Here is a 15,211-nt window from a genome sequence, read left to right as displayed (position 1 = left end):
CTGAAACTAAATCCCACATACCACGCATGCTTCAGGGCACAATGGCTCGTTTTACAACGCGCAGTGAAAACTGGCTGAAGACAGAAAGTGTTTCAGTAGAACAGGGCCTGAGCACTTTAAGCATTTCTGCTCTTTTCACTGCTATTGTCCTCTGCCCGTTTAGGTCAAGCTGGTTTTAAAAGTAAATGTGGGAGTTTTCTTTAAAACAGTGCGCTTATTATACGATTAATAACTGGAACTTTCTTTATGACTCGGGCACCCAAGATGTGCAGCAGGTCTGAGTCATAGTCTGACAGTAGTCATAAAAAACAAGTTACATCAGTATCGAAACTTGAGTAACGTTTCTAAAAGCAGGAAGTCATTTAAGTCTTATGCCAACAGATTCCTCAACAATATTGGACTTTAGTCTAGCTTCGGTTGCCAAAATGGTTTGTGTGATCCAAATGTGTGCTATTCAAACGATCGCTCGAAATAAAGATTAAAAAAAAAAAAAGAATCAAATATCATTTCACAAAATTTTAATACGTGATCACCACGTAATTGTCATGATAGTAAATACCAAAATACATAGATTCATAATGCAACATCAGAAACAATATGTACAAGAACAATGTTACAAATGTACAAGTCTTTATAAAACAAAGACAAAGGCAGCCTCGGCCTGGTAGACTCTGTTGTTGTAGTCAGTACTTACATCAATGTAACATTTAACTTTGTACAGATGCCATTAGCATAACAGTTCACATGTATCATCCATTCAGACTGCTGGTTAAAGTTAACCAAACCCCCCACTGTAGGCCTGCAAATGTTCAAGGTCTGTTCAGTGGCCTCATTCCGTTTGACATGCCCGGTTTTTACATAGCAGTACCAGCATGTTCACATTCTTTCCTTTACAAAAACATGCCCAAACACACCAGGCCCGGTTTTTGCGCTCGGTAGCACCACTCATGTGGGGAAGTCCCACACCACATACACGCCTCACCACGTGTTACGGGGGGGAACCCAGTCAAGAAGTACAGCACAAAACGGCCATGTGTGAATGTTATACACATTTTTTTTTCTTTTAAAACCACACTTCCACCCAATTTCCACAGCTATTAAAATGCCACAATGGCTGTGCTCCAAGGGTTCAGGTTCTTTAGCATTTGGTCACAGCAGATTTGCCCCGACCCTGAGTCACTTTCCTCCGTTTCCGCCTCAGGCTCAGAACTTTCCTTGCTCAAAAGTCCAGAAAAACTAGAGCCGAAGATTGTAATGAGATTGGAGACGTTGCTCGTGTCCATCTCCTCGGCCTCCTCCTCGTCGGCGTTTGAGGAAGTCACTTTTGTCCGTTTTACAGGAGAGTCATGGCTGGCTGTCTTCTCAGCACTCCGCTTCCTGTTTGAACAAGAGTGAGCTTTCGGTGGTTGGTGTGAATTCCCTTCTGCGGACATGGCGAGGTTAGAATCTGTCTCACAGTCCAAAGAGCTCACCTTGGCTTGTTTAGCTTCACATTCAGGTTCACTGACCACAGGAGATGGCACAGAAACATCACTAGTAGAGTCCACGGAGGAAGAACCCTCCTGCTCTGCCTGAGGTTCGGAGGAGCTGGTGTCCTTAGGGCCTTCCACAGCCTCGCAGGGGTCCTCAGGGCCTTCCACAGCCAAGCTGGGGAGAGTCTCCTCAGGCTGAGGGGCCTCTGGAACCTCAGCAGCCTCCGTCTGGTCGCAGTCGGTCGACGAGGGCAGGGAGTCCTCAGAGGCTGGAATGAGTTTCTCTTGGTCGCCGTCCATCAGCTCCCACTCCTTGGCCTCCACATGCTGGGCGTTAAGGCAAACCCCGCTGTAGTAGTCACTCAGATACACTTGGCGAGCGCTCCGGAGCACAAGAGACACCAGGAGGTTTTTGTGCAGCTTGATGCCTCCACGCTGAACTCGGGAATTGTAAATTTTCCCCAAGGAGATGCTCATTATCCGATGGGCCTCCACTTTATACTCCATCGCTAGGCTGGATTCACCAATACACAAAACAAGTCGAGTAGTTTCAAAGTTCAGCTCCAGTCAGAGAGGCTCTCGGTCGTCACCAAGTTTGTTCCCGATCAACTCTGAGTCTCACTGAAGCATTGTCCACCCCAAAAATGACCAAAAATCGTCCAACGGGGCTGAAAAAAACACTCAGTACTGTTCACGTAGTCTATGAACAAATTCAAGCTCTATTTTTAAAACACTATTCCTCTACTAGTGGATTTCTTTGTCCTCTCCAGTTACGTTCTTGTTTTCATAAATCTGAGACGTTAAATAAATACGACAGCCACATCTCTGTCCTTCAAAAAACGCAATAGTGATATTTTTGTGTTATTGGGTTGTATTAAGAGGTCGCATTACCTTCCGTACTCTGTCTCTGCCCTCAACAACAGCCTAGAGAGGAATGAGACCGTTTCTATTTTTAGACCACTTTTATACCAAAACGTAACGTCTACGCCGACCAATCACATCGCCACTAGCGCGCGAAACCACGCCCCGCCGAGCCGCCACAGACCAATCGGAAGACAGGATGCAGATTAGTCATATTTAAATACTAACGTGGGAGAATAATTTAAAGAGACCGGAATGTTTTTAGGGCGACTAACCGATAAAATATATTTAAAAACAACAACAATAACAAAAAATGCATATTAATTAGAGTTACAGCGTTTATTATAGTGATGTGGTGGTAGTGATTTGTCTGTGAGTGAACATATAATTGCTGAGAATCTTTTTTTATTTAGTGAGCAGCTGATTTGAGGTTAAAAAATACAACTACAAGTGCAAAAACGTGAATATTATTTAAGGTTTAACTTACACTGCATGCACTGTTACAGGCTCCTTTGCTATTTTAGGTTTGCGTGTCTTGTTTTTGACCGCTCGCGAATAAAAATGGTCGCTTCCCCTTTAATTTTCCTTTTTTTTCAGCCAACATCCTGGACTGATGTAATGGTTTGTGTCTCCTACAGTCGGGTCACATGGTCCTATTGTGCAAATCCTCTGCGGTGTCTGAGCAAATGTGAATGGGAGCCGTTAGTGAGGGGGGGAGGGGAGAGAGAGGCGGTGTTTTGTTTCAAGAAACAGTTAAAGCTGATGTGACACCGAGCTAAAATAAACACCGAAAGGTCTCACAAAGACTTAATGCATCTGAATCCGATATTTTTTTTAAGGTTCAAGGGTTATTTTGCCGAGTAAGAGCTCGATGTGGGTCATAAACAAGCACCCCGATCAGGGAAAGCGGGGTATGACGTAATAGGCTTTGTGTTTACACTCTTGAGTGGGAAACAGTGAGAGGGAAAATGTGTCTATCAGTTTTATCAGAGCTTTTAATCAACATTGTAAAGCTATAACCAACATCCAGCAGCATGAAGATGATTGCATTTGTATCCTCATGAATTTGTGCCTTTTAGCACCAATCACATCAATATTTCTTACATTTGCATCAGAGATGTTTTCCATTCATTGAAGCTGAAGTGGGTGTAGTGCTGATCAGTCATAGCTCTGTGTGCTGTCAGCCTCCTACCACACTGATCAGTGCATTAAGTTGTTGAATTTTACATTATTAATTTATACTGACATGTTTTAGACCTCAGGCACATCATCATTCATCATGCTGAACAACAACACAGGTATTCTTAGACATCTGAATAAGCAATGTAGTGTTTGGTGTATTTTGATCTGAGCTTTTAATTAACTGGATATATTCAAGAGACAGGACGGTGTGTGTTACCGGGTTACTGTGGTGTAGGTATCCCAGCTAATGAATGAGCCTTATGAATAATAAAAGCATTGTAAGTACTGCAGTCAGTAATGCGTAAGGGCAGAGGTGCTGACAGTGACATTCAGTAACTGCTCGACTGTGAATGGAGCTGTTTTAGACATTCATGTCCAGACTTGTTTTAAAAGTGGAACATTTAGAAAAGACAGACAGACAGACAGATAGACAGACAGACGGACAAATGGGCAATGTGACTGAAGGCAGATACACAGATAGTCAGACAAATACATATATTGATGATTATAGATAGATGAAAAAGATATTGACTATAAGCGATAGACATACAGATAGATAGATAGATAGATAGATAGATAGATAGATAGATAGATAGATAGACGATCTTGGTTGGTAAAATCCTGGTGAAAGTATACATCATTTCTAGAGAAACCAATGCGTCAGCTATGTAAGACAGAATTGATCAGTAATTATTTAATTATTTAACGGATTTTTTTCTGACATCACTGCGTCTCCCAGGGAGCTGCTGACCTCTGCCCCGGATGGAGTGGAGGGAGTGATGGCGGAGAGCGCAGCTCTGTCCCGCACATAAACAAACCGTAACTCCCCCTTCAGCTCTCACGCCGCACGGAGAGCGCTGGCAGAGCGGCCGGGCTTTGGAGCATGACCGTGTATCACTAGAGTCCTTCAGTGTGAGCAGCACCATGTCGATGGAAGACCCGTTTTTCGTCGTGAAAGGGTGAGTAGCGTCCCTGACATTGTCCAGCCTGAACAGTGGAGGACGATACCCAACAGATCGGCTGTCCGGGAAACCGGGCTGCAGTGCTCATCTCGGCTTATATGTTAGAGTGAAATAGGTGACGGACAGTGTGGCTTTGTTAGGACATATCTAAAATATCTGGTTTATTTAGTCGTGTATTTCTCTGGCTGGCTAATTGCTTTGTTATTACACTGCTAGCTAACTCGCTAGCGTTAACTTAGCTGCGTTCAGTTCGCTAACGCTGTTAGCTCATCGGCTACATTCTTTGTTTGCTAAACTTAAGTGCTGAATAGTTTTTTGGATTAAATAAATATCTTATTTTGGGTCTTATGGTGACTTTTCTATTATATTAGGTCATTCTTCCGTCTCCACCAGGTTTCAGGTTTGATTTTACTTACTTTTACTTAACTGCTTTTTCCTAACGTTAAAGGGGAATTCCACCCATTTTTCAATTTCATTGGTTAAAGTCATTCAGAGTGATTTCATGTGAAATACTTCATTTGTAGAGAAACTTAGCACCACTGATTTTCCTTGCAGTGGTGGTGATAGGAACCAGAGGTAACAATGTCTACAGTACAAATATAGCCATTTTATTAACTACCCCCAAACCACCACTGAGCCTACATGTGTCTTGTGAGTTTATACGCAGTGTTGATGATGGCGAAATAACGGTCCTTCTGGGGGAAAAAAAAGTTTTCTCTGGGGACTGTTTTGCCATAGAACATCTTTCATGTATTCCTTCACCATGAATGGATTAAAATACATAGATTAAATTCATTTTTGTCAGACAACTAACAGTGTCTAAGACAACAGGCAGTGTGTTCATAAACATTTCATATAATAACTTTGTGAGGGAGCTTTTAGAGGTGGACATCTGTTTCCTTTTACCGCCACTGTGAACAGTTCTGACTCATTTCACTCCCTGTGAACAGTTCTGACTCATTTCAGAGCATCACACCAAACGACTCTGCATGACAGTATTGATGTTAACCATTTAATCATGCAAAACTTTTGAAAAATCGTTGGAGTTCCCCTTTTACTTTACTTCTAGGTATAGTTTCTTGTTTAGTTCATCTGAACTGCTGCAGAAATATGTATTAAAACTATACAATGTCCATGTTCTGTCATTTGATTGATAGTACATTTAGGGATGGGTTTGATAATATATTAGCTGCAGGTTTATTATGGGTCTTGATATATCACTATTTTCGGGTCAGACTAAGCAAACTGAAAAGGGCAGATATGAATATGTACATGTCTTTAGTAAAGCTACCAATTAGTTTTTGAATTCACCTGATTCACAGTGGACCAACAGCTTATTTACTTCAATGCATATAATATCCTCTTGAGTATTTTGAGCCCTCATATTGTCTTATCTCTGTTCAAATACTCATCTTGTTGGTGTGGATGTTTCACTGTGCTTAGGGAGGTCCAAAAGGCTGTAAACACTGCACAAGGTCTGCATCAGAGATGGAGTGAGCTACTGCAAGATCCGGGTGGTGCCACCAAGGAAGAGATTGACTGGACCACAAATGAGTTGAGGAACAGCCTGAGGTCCATTGAATGGGATTTGGAGGATTTGGACGAAACTATTAATATCCTTACAATGCATATGTTAACATAGGGATGGCATTTATAGTTATAGTTATGTATAGTTTATGCTGGGTCCTAGTTCTACTATATTCAAGACCTTAACAGTGATTTCAGGTATTGTGGAAGCAAATCCAAGAAAGTTTAATCTTGATGCTGTGGAGTTGACCAAGCGAAAAGCCTTCATCACCAGCACAAGGCAGACAGTTAAGGCAAGTTAACCTCAGTGTGCTGTAGTCAAAATTTATTTGCTTCATTTTCCCCAGTGCTGGTTACCAGTATGTCCAGTGTGTGTGAATTGGTTGCAGTTTTAATCCTTTTGAATATTAATAATCATTTCATTTGTAGGAGATGAAGGACCACATGTCTAGTCCAATGGCTGTGTCCATATCGGACAAGAAAAACAGACAGGTTTGTACGTCTAGTTATCTAATGCCATCCAAGTCCTAGTTCCAAGGTAACGGACAGATTTTATATGTATGTAGTTCAAAATATGCATATAGTATGTGTATGTAGTTCAGTTGTATCACAGTGAAACTGCATTATATAATTTTTTCAATATATCAATTTCATACCACTTTACAATGGTCATGGTGTTGTATGTGAAGCCATGACATCTGATTTTTGTTTAAGACTCTTTTGGGGGATGGAGGTTCCCATGGCCCAATCTGGCAACCCGGAGGAGGAGGAGACAGGTACACCCGTCTGGACCGAGAGCTGCAAACAGCCAACTCCCAGTTTATTGAGGAGCAGCAAACCCAGCAGCAGGTAATAAAGCACACAGACTATATTGTTATTCTGGCAAACTTAAAACAAAACTTGCTAAATATAGTTTTTATTCTGTGCTTTTATAATTACCTGCATCTGAACAACGTGAACAAACAGCAAAGCATTTGTAATGGTTCATTTTTGATGGTAATGTTATTACTAGTGATGTGATGATATGGGAACTGTGGGCCTGGATCCACCTGGATCATCATTATGGAGAAATATAGCGGGTTTTTTTTCTGTAGGGTTACAAATGCAGTAAAATGAATGAAATACAGACATTTTAGCACAGTAGCCTGTACCACCTAAACATTCTGCTCTTCCAGGAAAACAGGAAATACATCAAGAAATATTGGTTTGAAAGATCAGTCAAATTTAAACATAGCTCAGATGTCAGTAATTTGTCGAGACCAATATGATTCCAGTATCGTCATGATTCCCAAGTTATAATGGAGTAATTCACCAATAACAGGCTGCTTCATAGTGTGATTGATTTGTTTGTGCATATGTTCATCCGTAGCTCATAGCGGAGCAGCAGGATGAGCAGTTGGAGCTGGTGTCAGGGACCATTGGTGTGTTGAAGAACATGTCTCAAAGGATTGGACAGGAGCTTGATGAACAAGCAGTGTAAGCAATTTAAACAACATATGTTTGAATTTCTTTGACTTGTGGCTGTTAAACCTTTTCATTTTTGCAAGGTAACCAAACATAAAGGACAATTGATTATCTCTGGGCAGAATCTATGTTTTTATACCATATTCACATATTCCTATGGTATATGGTAATACTGGAACCATAAATGTTGCTTTTGTGTCGTCTCATCCTGAAAAACAGTCAAATAAAAAGTTTGTTTACACAGTCATCAGATAAGTGAACACAGTGCACAGTCCCTCATTCAATACCAAAACATCTACCTTCTAAAAAATACTAAATGTAAACAGTGAGGGGAACTGGTTAGCATTAGCTTAGCTAGCATGATTTTGGCTCTGCTCACCACAGAACAGGTTTGATTTACAGGTAAAAGCATTAACACAAGTTAAATCTGAGGAAGTGCAGTCGAGCAGCTGGCATTGGAGGTACAAAAAGGCGAAGCTTGAATCTGTAGCTTACTGGCTTTCCTAATATTAGCTTAGCGAGCAGGCTACAGCTCCAGTCAGTACCACACACACCACAGTACAGGTTTGATTCTGACTAATTGATATAAATATAGACAATAAGAAACTCCTGTCTGAGAGAGCAAAGTTAAGTGACTGGTGTTTGGAGTGACAGGGCCGAAATCAAACCTGATCAGTCACGTCTGGAGCTGTTGTGGCCTGCTAATTGAGCTACTGTTAGCTTAACATTAGCTAACACACAAGTGCCACACCCTACAGTACAGGCACCGTTCCAGCTAACTGATGTTCCAGTTATACAGGTTTAGAAAAATTCTGTGGTGTGGTTAGCTGTTAGCTGTCATTGTACCACTGTCCTGCATAGTTTTTCTTGGGTATTTTCTAGTCCTGTTTTAGCAGCACATTAGGTGCGAAAAGAAGTCATAACCAGCACAATACAGGATCCTTTTGGCTCCACAGCGGAGTCTGACAGCATCTGTGAGGCGATTAGATGGTTTCACCCCCATGTAAGCAGGTGTATATTTGGCCGTTTACTAGATAGACGAGGGACGTCATGATTTTGAAATACATTCATCATTTTTCACTACCGTGGTACACCTTATTCATATTATACCGCCCAATCCAAATTCGTTAAACAGCTGGAATATTTCGTTAAACAGCTGGCTATTTAATGTGTCATATAACATGAGTAACATGGTAGTAATATTTTGTGAGATTATCATGATTTGTATTTTCTTGCCATGTAGTATAAACTTTCTTATGCATCATCTGTCACTGGTTTACAGAATGCTTGATGATTTCTCTCATGAAATGGACAACACTCAGTCCAGACTGGACAATGTGATGAAGAAGCTGGCTAAAGTTTCCCACATGACAAGTGGTGAGTAATACAAGAGCTCATTCAGCCCACTGTGGTTAAGAGAAAATACTAAGAGAAAAAGTTTAAAATGACCAATTTGTGTTTTAGACAGACTTTGATTTACTAAGCTGGCACTGATGTCTGGGTGGACTGATAGAACATGTTTGAGAGTGAATTCATGCATGAATTAACTTCCTGTTCAGAACCACCCCTTGCTTCCTGGAGTCAAGGGGGGTTACAGACGGGAGCGGAAGGAAATTCGGGGCTTGCCTATGATGGCACTCCTTATATGGCTTCAAACGATAAGCACAGGAAGTTTGACCTTGGGGACTCTCAAAGGAAGCTCTGGGTTCAGAGGCCGAGAATGAAATGGCGCAAAATTTTCATCATTCACAAGAGCAGTCAGGCAGTGTCAGAAAATGACCCAGATCATTAACTAGTATTAAATGTCAAAAGAATATTTACCCATCTTAGAGTTGTTGTGATAGAAAAGTAAGCACATTTTCAGTTACTTAAAAGTGTCCTCTTAAAATTACTCACAAGAGTGGACAATGTTTTGCTTTGGATTATAATTCCTGGACATAAACAGGGAGGAAACAATACTATACATGTAGTAATAATAATAATAATAATAATAATAATAATAATAATAATAATATTCCTGGAGATTCTTAAAATGTTTTATAAGGTCATAATATATCAGAAATATTACAAGGCCCATATGATGGAAAGTAGTTTTTAAACATTGCTCAAGTTTCAACATTTACCATTCACTCCAAAGTCCATGTATGGAAACTAAGCTGCAAAAACAGCCTTTTTCATATTCATTGTTCCTGTAATGTCAAGAAAACCTGCAAATTTACAAATATCTACCTATTCAGCCTACAGCAGATTAGCTCTGCCCATTCATGCTAAAGTTAAGGCTAAGGAATGTTTCAGCCTAGTCAGCTTTACAATACAGAGCAGCCAAACAGAAAATAACTCCTTTGCACCAGTCATAAACACAGAGGTCATAAGTGGACCTCAGTGAGTAAAAAATAAAGTGCAATAAAAATTGACCCTTTAAAGTGAAATTTGATGCCTGAAGACTTTGTTGAAAGAGTCTCTATATATGAAACCGATCCACAATAGTCCGCCAAACAAAAATATCCAGCGGACAGTGGTGTTATGGTCATAAACTGTTTAAATATGTGAATAAAATTAACAGTAATACATGCTGTATTGAGTGTGTGTTATTGTAAAGTAGGAATTATATATTTTTTTCCCTTCAGGTCTTTAAAGGGTATTAAAAAGCATTGAACTTGATTGTGAAAATTGCTATTTTACTGATATTTTCAACTAATTTTTTGACTCTTTACCTCCATAGACCGACGGCAGTGGTGTGCAATTGGCATTTTGTTGGCCATCCTGTTTGTTGTGATCATCCTGTTCATTGTTCTGTGAACAGCACTCCCAGTCCACAACCACTACAGCTTTCCTCACCTGCACAGAAGGATTGACTAAATCAAAGGTGCTCTGGGGAAAGGAAATCACCTTCTTCTCCAGTCCTTACTCCGTCACACTGTCAGCTGATGAGTATTATGCGTCTTTTGCAACTTTTTAGGCAACTCCAAAATGCCACCAGCGTGGTACATTTGCTTGTTTATCTGTAAATAGCTGTTTTGTTTTGTTTTTTTGGGCAAAGCCTAAATCCTAGAGACTTGTACTAGTGTGGTGTGCATCACTTACTTTTTCTGTAAGTGTGTTACTACAGCATGAAAGGATGCCGTTAGGTTTAGTGTCTTAGTGAAGCTGGTGTCTTAATCTGGAGTACAACTTGTTTAAGCTACTTTTTGCTTTTAAGACTCCATAATATTAAAGGAGAAGTCCACCAGTTTTTCAAAATTTCAGAATAATTTAGTCATGGAGATGTAAACAAGGTCCAAGTGTTTTGTTGTGAAACAGTGCACTGCATTGAATGTAACTGACTCAGATTTTCTTTACAGTGGTGGTGATAGGAACCAAGGTAACATTGTCTACAGTGCTAATATAGCCATTTTATTTTCTATCTAAAATGGCCAGTGAGTCTACACATGCCTTCTGAGTTCTTATATGTAACATTGATAATGATAAAATAGTGATAAATCTCTTTAGGGACTATTTTTGCCTTACTACGCTCTCTGTGTGTTTCTCCACCATGAATGACAGACACCGTATTCGTACCTATTTTGGGTAATAACTTTCTATGAGGGAGCTTTAAGAGGCATTCAGACATCTGGTTCCTATCACCACCACTGTGAACGATTCTCACTCAGTAAGTTTCTCTAGAATGGAGCATTTCACATCAAACCACTCTGAAAGACTGTTACATCTTAACCATTTAATTATGCAGAAATTCTGGAAAAATGGTGGGAGTCCCCTTTAATGTTAAAGTAATAACCGATTTAATTTTTCACAAAGAAATTCTAGGGCTACTATTAATCCTTCGCTTCCTGTCCTGTTTACGTGTTTGCTATGATGGCATTATGTTGCAATGGTTATTCTCAGTAATCAGTACTAACTAATGAAATTTAAACTATACTAAACACTGGAGTTCCATGATTTGGAACCAGATTTATTTTCTAAGCGGGTATTTAACTAACAGCACTAACTAGATTAACCACTTTTCTGTTTTTCTTCTAATTTCATTTGTCTTTTTTGACATCTTGATAATCTGCTAGGTAGAGAAATATTTGACAGACACTAGTGATATAACTGTTTCTCAAACCTGAAGAGAATCAGTCATATATTTTTGCAGTAATTGAAGTATGAAATCCTTATAATGTGGTTCAGGCTAAATAAGCTTGATTGTCCCGGACTGAAGACTGTTTACTGACATATTTTGAGGAAGTGAGCTTGTTTGGGTCACTTTGGGTCACAATAATAACATGGAATTTCGTTTTAAAAGTTCTAGCTGGGAGATGGATCTCCTGCTGCACTAAAAAAAAAAAGCTAAATGAATTTGCCACAAACTTCACTGCAGACTTTTAGCAATAGCTAATGTGATCAGCCATCATATCACATGGCTGTATTGCGATTAGTGAGCCTACTTGGTTTAAGCAGTTTCCCTTTTAGTGGCTGCAGTGGCTGCTTTAGACAGTTTAAAACTGCTCAAGAGCTAAAATCACATCATGCAACAAATCATTTGGGTTTGTTTGTTTTTCTTTTTCTTTTTCTTGTTTTTGAACTCCACTAAGTACTCTTCGTTTACGTATCTAAGAGTTTTTGCAGTGCATGTCTTCCATACAGTCTGAGTGTTATCTTAAAGCGATGCTGCATCAGCAACGAACATCTCAATGGAAACTTGTTCAACCATTTCACCCCCCTTTTCATGGCTGTATTGCAAGTGCATTGTTTTGTTTTAGATAGGGTAAGCGCAAAAATGCAGTTCCCACAAGCATACATAAAATTAGTCAGTTTGCAGTTATACATATATGTATATATCACTGCTATCAAAAGAAAAAAAACCTCTATCTCCAGAATGATAACTTTACAGGAGAAGGAAAAAACACTACTTTTAATGTAAGTCAATGGAACCAGACTTTTTTCCAAGTAATTTTGGGTCATTTCTGTCGGTCCGTTCATCATGATATTTGCACACCACGTAAAGGACACTGGCTACTTTCAAATTATGCCAAAAACTGAAAAACGAACAAAATGGAGATACAAGGTTTTCTTCCGACAGCAGCGATTTGTATGCATGTGCATATATAAATTTGATGACCTGTATAATTGTACAGAATGCAGCACTATATCTTACCACTGTATCACCGCTGCTGGAACAAAAAAACATGCTAGCTTTACAAGAGAAAGTAAAACATTCTTAACTTTCAATGGAAGTTAATGTAACAATTGGTTTTTCCAAGCAACTTTGGACCATTTCTATTGCGCAACGCAAGATTAAGTTGAGTTTTGAAATTATGCACAAAAAGCCCACAAACATTGAGATACAGGGTTTTTGTGTAGCAGCTGCAAAAGCACAGTATCTCTAAGGAATCCAATAAAGTCTTCATCCATGAGCATCAGTATATTTTAGTTAAGCTAGAACTCCTTTTTAGGAGCACATTGGCTTTTCAGCTCATTTATGTTCCGAGGCCCTCTGACATCATTCAGCAAACCTATAATCTTAATAATGTGAAATGTGAAATATATTAATGTTTTTTATGGATATCATTTAATGGAGCAATAAGTAAGATTTCCTAATACTAGCAAATGAAAATAGTCAATCTGAGGATGCTGAATGCTGACTTTACTCTAGCATTTCCTCAAAATTTCAAGTTCCTTCCTGTTGACTAGCCATGTGATCAGCAGTAAGCCAATCAGTTAATGTGCTGTGATGAGGGACAGTGAAACAGAAACAGAAAACTGCTGCTTATGGCTCCTTCAGGATGACATGTGAATAGTCCTTACAGTGGGTGGAACAGAGTATTTTCTAAATGCATTTTATTTCCCGGATAGATTTGTTTATTGGACAGCAAATCAAAGTATCTCGACCAGAAGCTGCTGTGAAGTTCAGAACACTACGTAGCGAGTGCCTTAGCGTGACGTACAGTAACTCCAGTCTGATTTTGATCTTGAAAGAAGGCCTTGTATATGTGTTAAGCGTTATTTCCTCTTTAGGAGCTTTCACTGAACTCAAATGTCTCAAAATCCCTTTTCATATTAATTTTTGTTTACGCAAGGGCATAGAATACTTTCAACATTTATAGTTTTAGAGAGTTTGTTGTGTTTTACGTTAAAGGGGCGTTCCAGATTAAAACCAGTACTTAATGTTGTCATGTAATATTGTCACGCAGCACGCATCCCTCAGTCAGCCTTCAGGATTACTGGTTTGACTGGTTTAGTTTTTGTCTGTTAATGTTTCCTCACTACAGTACCCATCATGCATTATGCAGATATATTTATGGTTCTTCAAGGGATCTTTAGTGAAGAAAATGGTTCTATATAGAGCCATGAACATTCAAAGAACCCTTTACATGATTAAAGTTCCTCCCACCTGCAAGATACATCAGATACATCATGAAAAGGGGGTTTTCCTATTCGTCATTGCACAACTCCGGTCCTAGAGGGCTGGTGTCCAGCACAGTTTGATGATTTACCTACTAAGACACACCTGATTGCATTTATCTGCTAATTGGCAGGTTTAGTGGGTGTGTTTAGGTGGGGAAACCTCCAAACTGTGCTGGACCAGAGTTTTGCACCCCTGCTGTAGAGATTCCCATGGAACCACTGTAGGAGTTGAGTAGGCATGTTTACATAAAATAGTAGTAATGGTTATATTTTAAATTTTGGCCAGAGCGCCCCTTTAATAATCACTTTCACACACTGTCAGTTGTGTTGCATTATTTTCTTATGTTTGTTCATTTTTGTTTTTTATTTGTGTCTTTGTTTTAGGCAATCATAGAATTTCACTCCGAGATAAGAACAGAACCAGAACGTCCTACAGGAATTAAGAACAGTAATAGTCTGATTTTGTTGGTTCACTTGTCCCAAACAAGAACAAGTCTGAATTATATATATTTTTTTTTTTACAGAAGGTTTAGGTTTTTTTTTTTGTTTGTTTTTTTTTGTTTTTTTTTACAGAAGGTTTAGTTAACTAGTTAGCACGTCCAAGTTTCACTTTGTTATGCAATGTTACGATACAAAGAACAACTACAAAGAAAAACGTGATCTTAATTGCACAATCAAGTCACGGCTCGTGAGGACCGGTGACAGGGTGGAGAGAATACGGTAGCGAATGGGCTTTTATTATTCCGTATAGTCAGAGTGTCATTTCTGTGTGTTAGTTTGATGTATTTGTATATGAGAGAATGAACTGATGCCCCCTTGTTTCCTTTCGATTCCCCTCCTCAAACCCCCTTGTGAAATTCAATCCCGTAATCCTGTGTTTCCATCACTGTGTGGAATTCAGTTCCCTCAAATCCATTAAAGGCAGATTGCTGCTGAACGTTTATCGTGTTGACTGATTTCCTGTTGGTCTGTGACTGTATAATGAATTTTATTGTATATGTGTATATGTGCTTGCCCTGAGTGCGGTCAGTAGATGGAGGTATATGTGTTTCTGCTGCTGCTATGAGACATTTTTAGGCCAGACTGTAGACTTTTCTCACTTGTTTATGTTTATCTGTGTAGTATTCACCGACTGGCCACTTCATTATGTACACCTCCTTGTTTCTACATTCATTGTCCATTTTATCAGCTCCACTTACTATATAGGTGCACTTTGTAGTTCTACAGTTACAAACTGTAGTCCATCTGTTTCTCTGCATACTTTGTTAGCCCCCTTTCACCCTGTTCTTCAGTGGTCAGGACCCCCACAGGACCACCACAGAGCAGGTACTATTTGGGAGTTGGATCATTCTCAGCACT

The 15,211-nt window shown here is 39.5% G+C and overlaps 2 protein-coding genes across 2 annotated transcripts; one reads left to right on the top strand and one right to left on the bottom strand.

Annotated features, from left to right (window-relative positions):
* Positions 1–501: 501 nt before the first annotated feature.
* On the bottom strand, positions 502–2,395 carry ier5 (immediate early response 5). The gene has a single exon (XM_036586842.1). The coding sequence runs from the start codon at positions 1,977–1,979 to the stop codon at positions 1,098–1,100; it is 882 nt and encodes a 293-aa protein (XP_036442735.1). The 5' UTR covers positions 1,980–2,395; the 3' UTR covers positions 502–1,097.
* A 1,879-nt stretch (positions 2,396–4,274) lies between these two features.
* On the top strand, positions 4,275–10,495 carry stx6 (syntaxin 6). The gene is made up of 8 exons (XM_036586684.1): positions 4,275–4,474; positions 5,921–6,090; positions 6,203–6,297; positions 6,434–6,496; positions 6,719–6,853; positions 7,374–7,480; positions 8,751–8,845; positions 10,191–10,495. Exons 1-8 carry the CDS (start codon positions 4,440–4,442, stop codon positions 10,265–10,267), a joined length of 777 nt encoding a protein of 258 aa, XP_036442577.1. The 5' UTR covers positions 4,275–4,439; the 3' UTR covers positions 10,268–10,495.
* The last annotated feature ends 4,716 nt before the right edge of the window (positions 10,496–15,211 follow it).

The sequence above is a fragment of the Colossoma macropomum genome, unplaced genomic scaffold, assembly GCF_904425465.1.
Source record: "Colossoma macropomum unplaced genomic scaffold, Colossoma_macropomum, whole genome shotgun sequence".
NCBI lineage: Eukaryota > Metazoa > Chordata > Actinopteri > Characiformes > Serrasalmidae > Colossoma > Colossoma macropomum.
The sequence above is the reverse complement of the archived record's forward strand: the minus strand, read 5'-3'. Positions and strand labels throughout refer to the sequence as shown.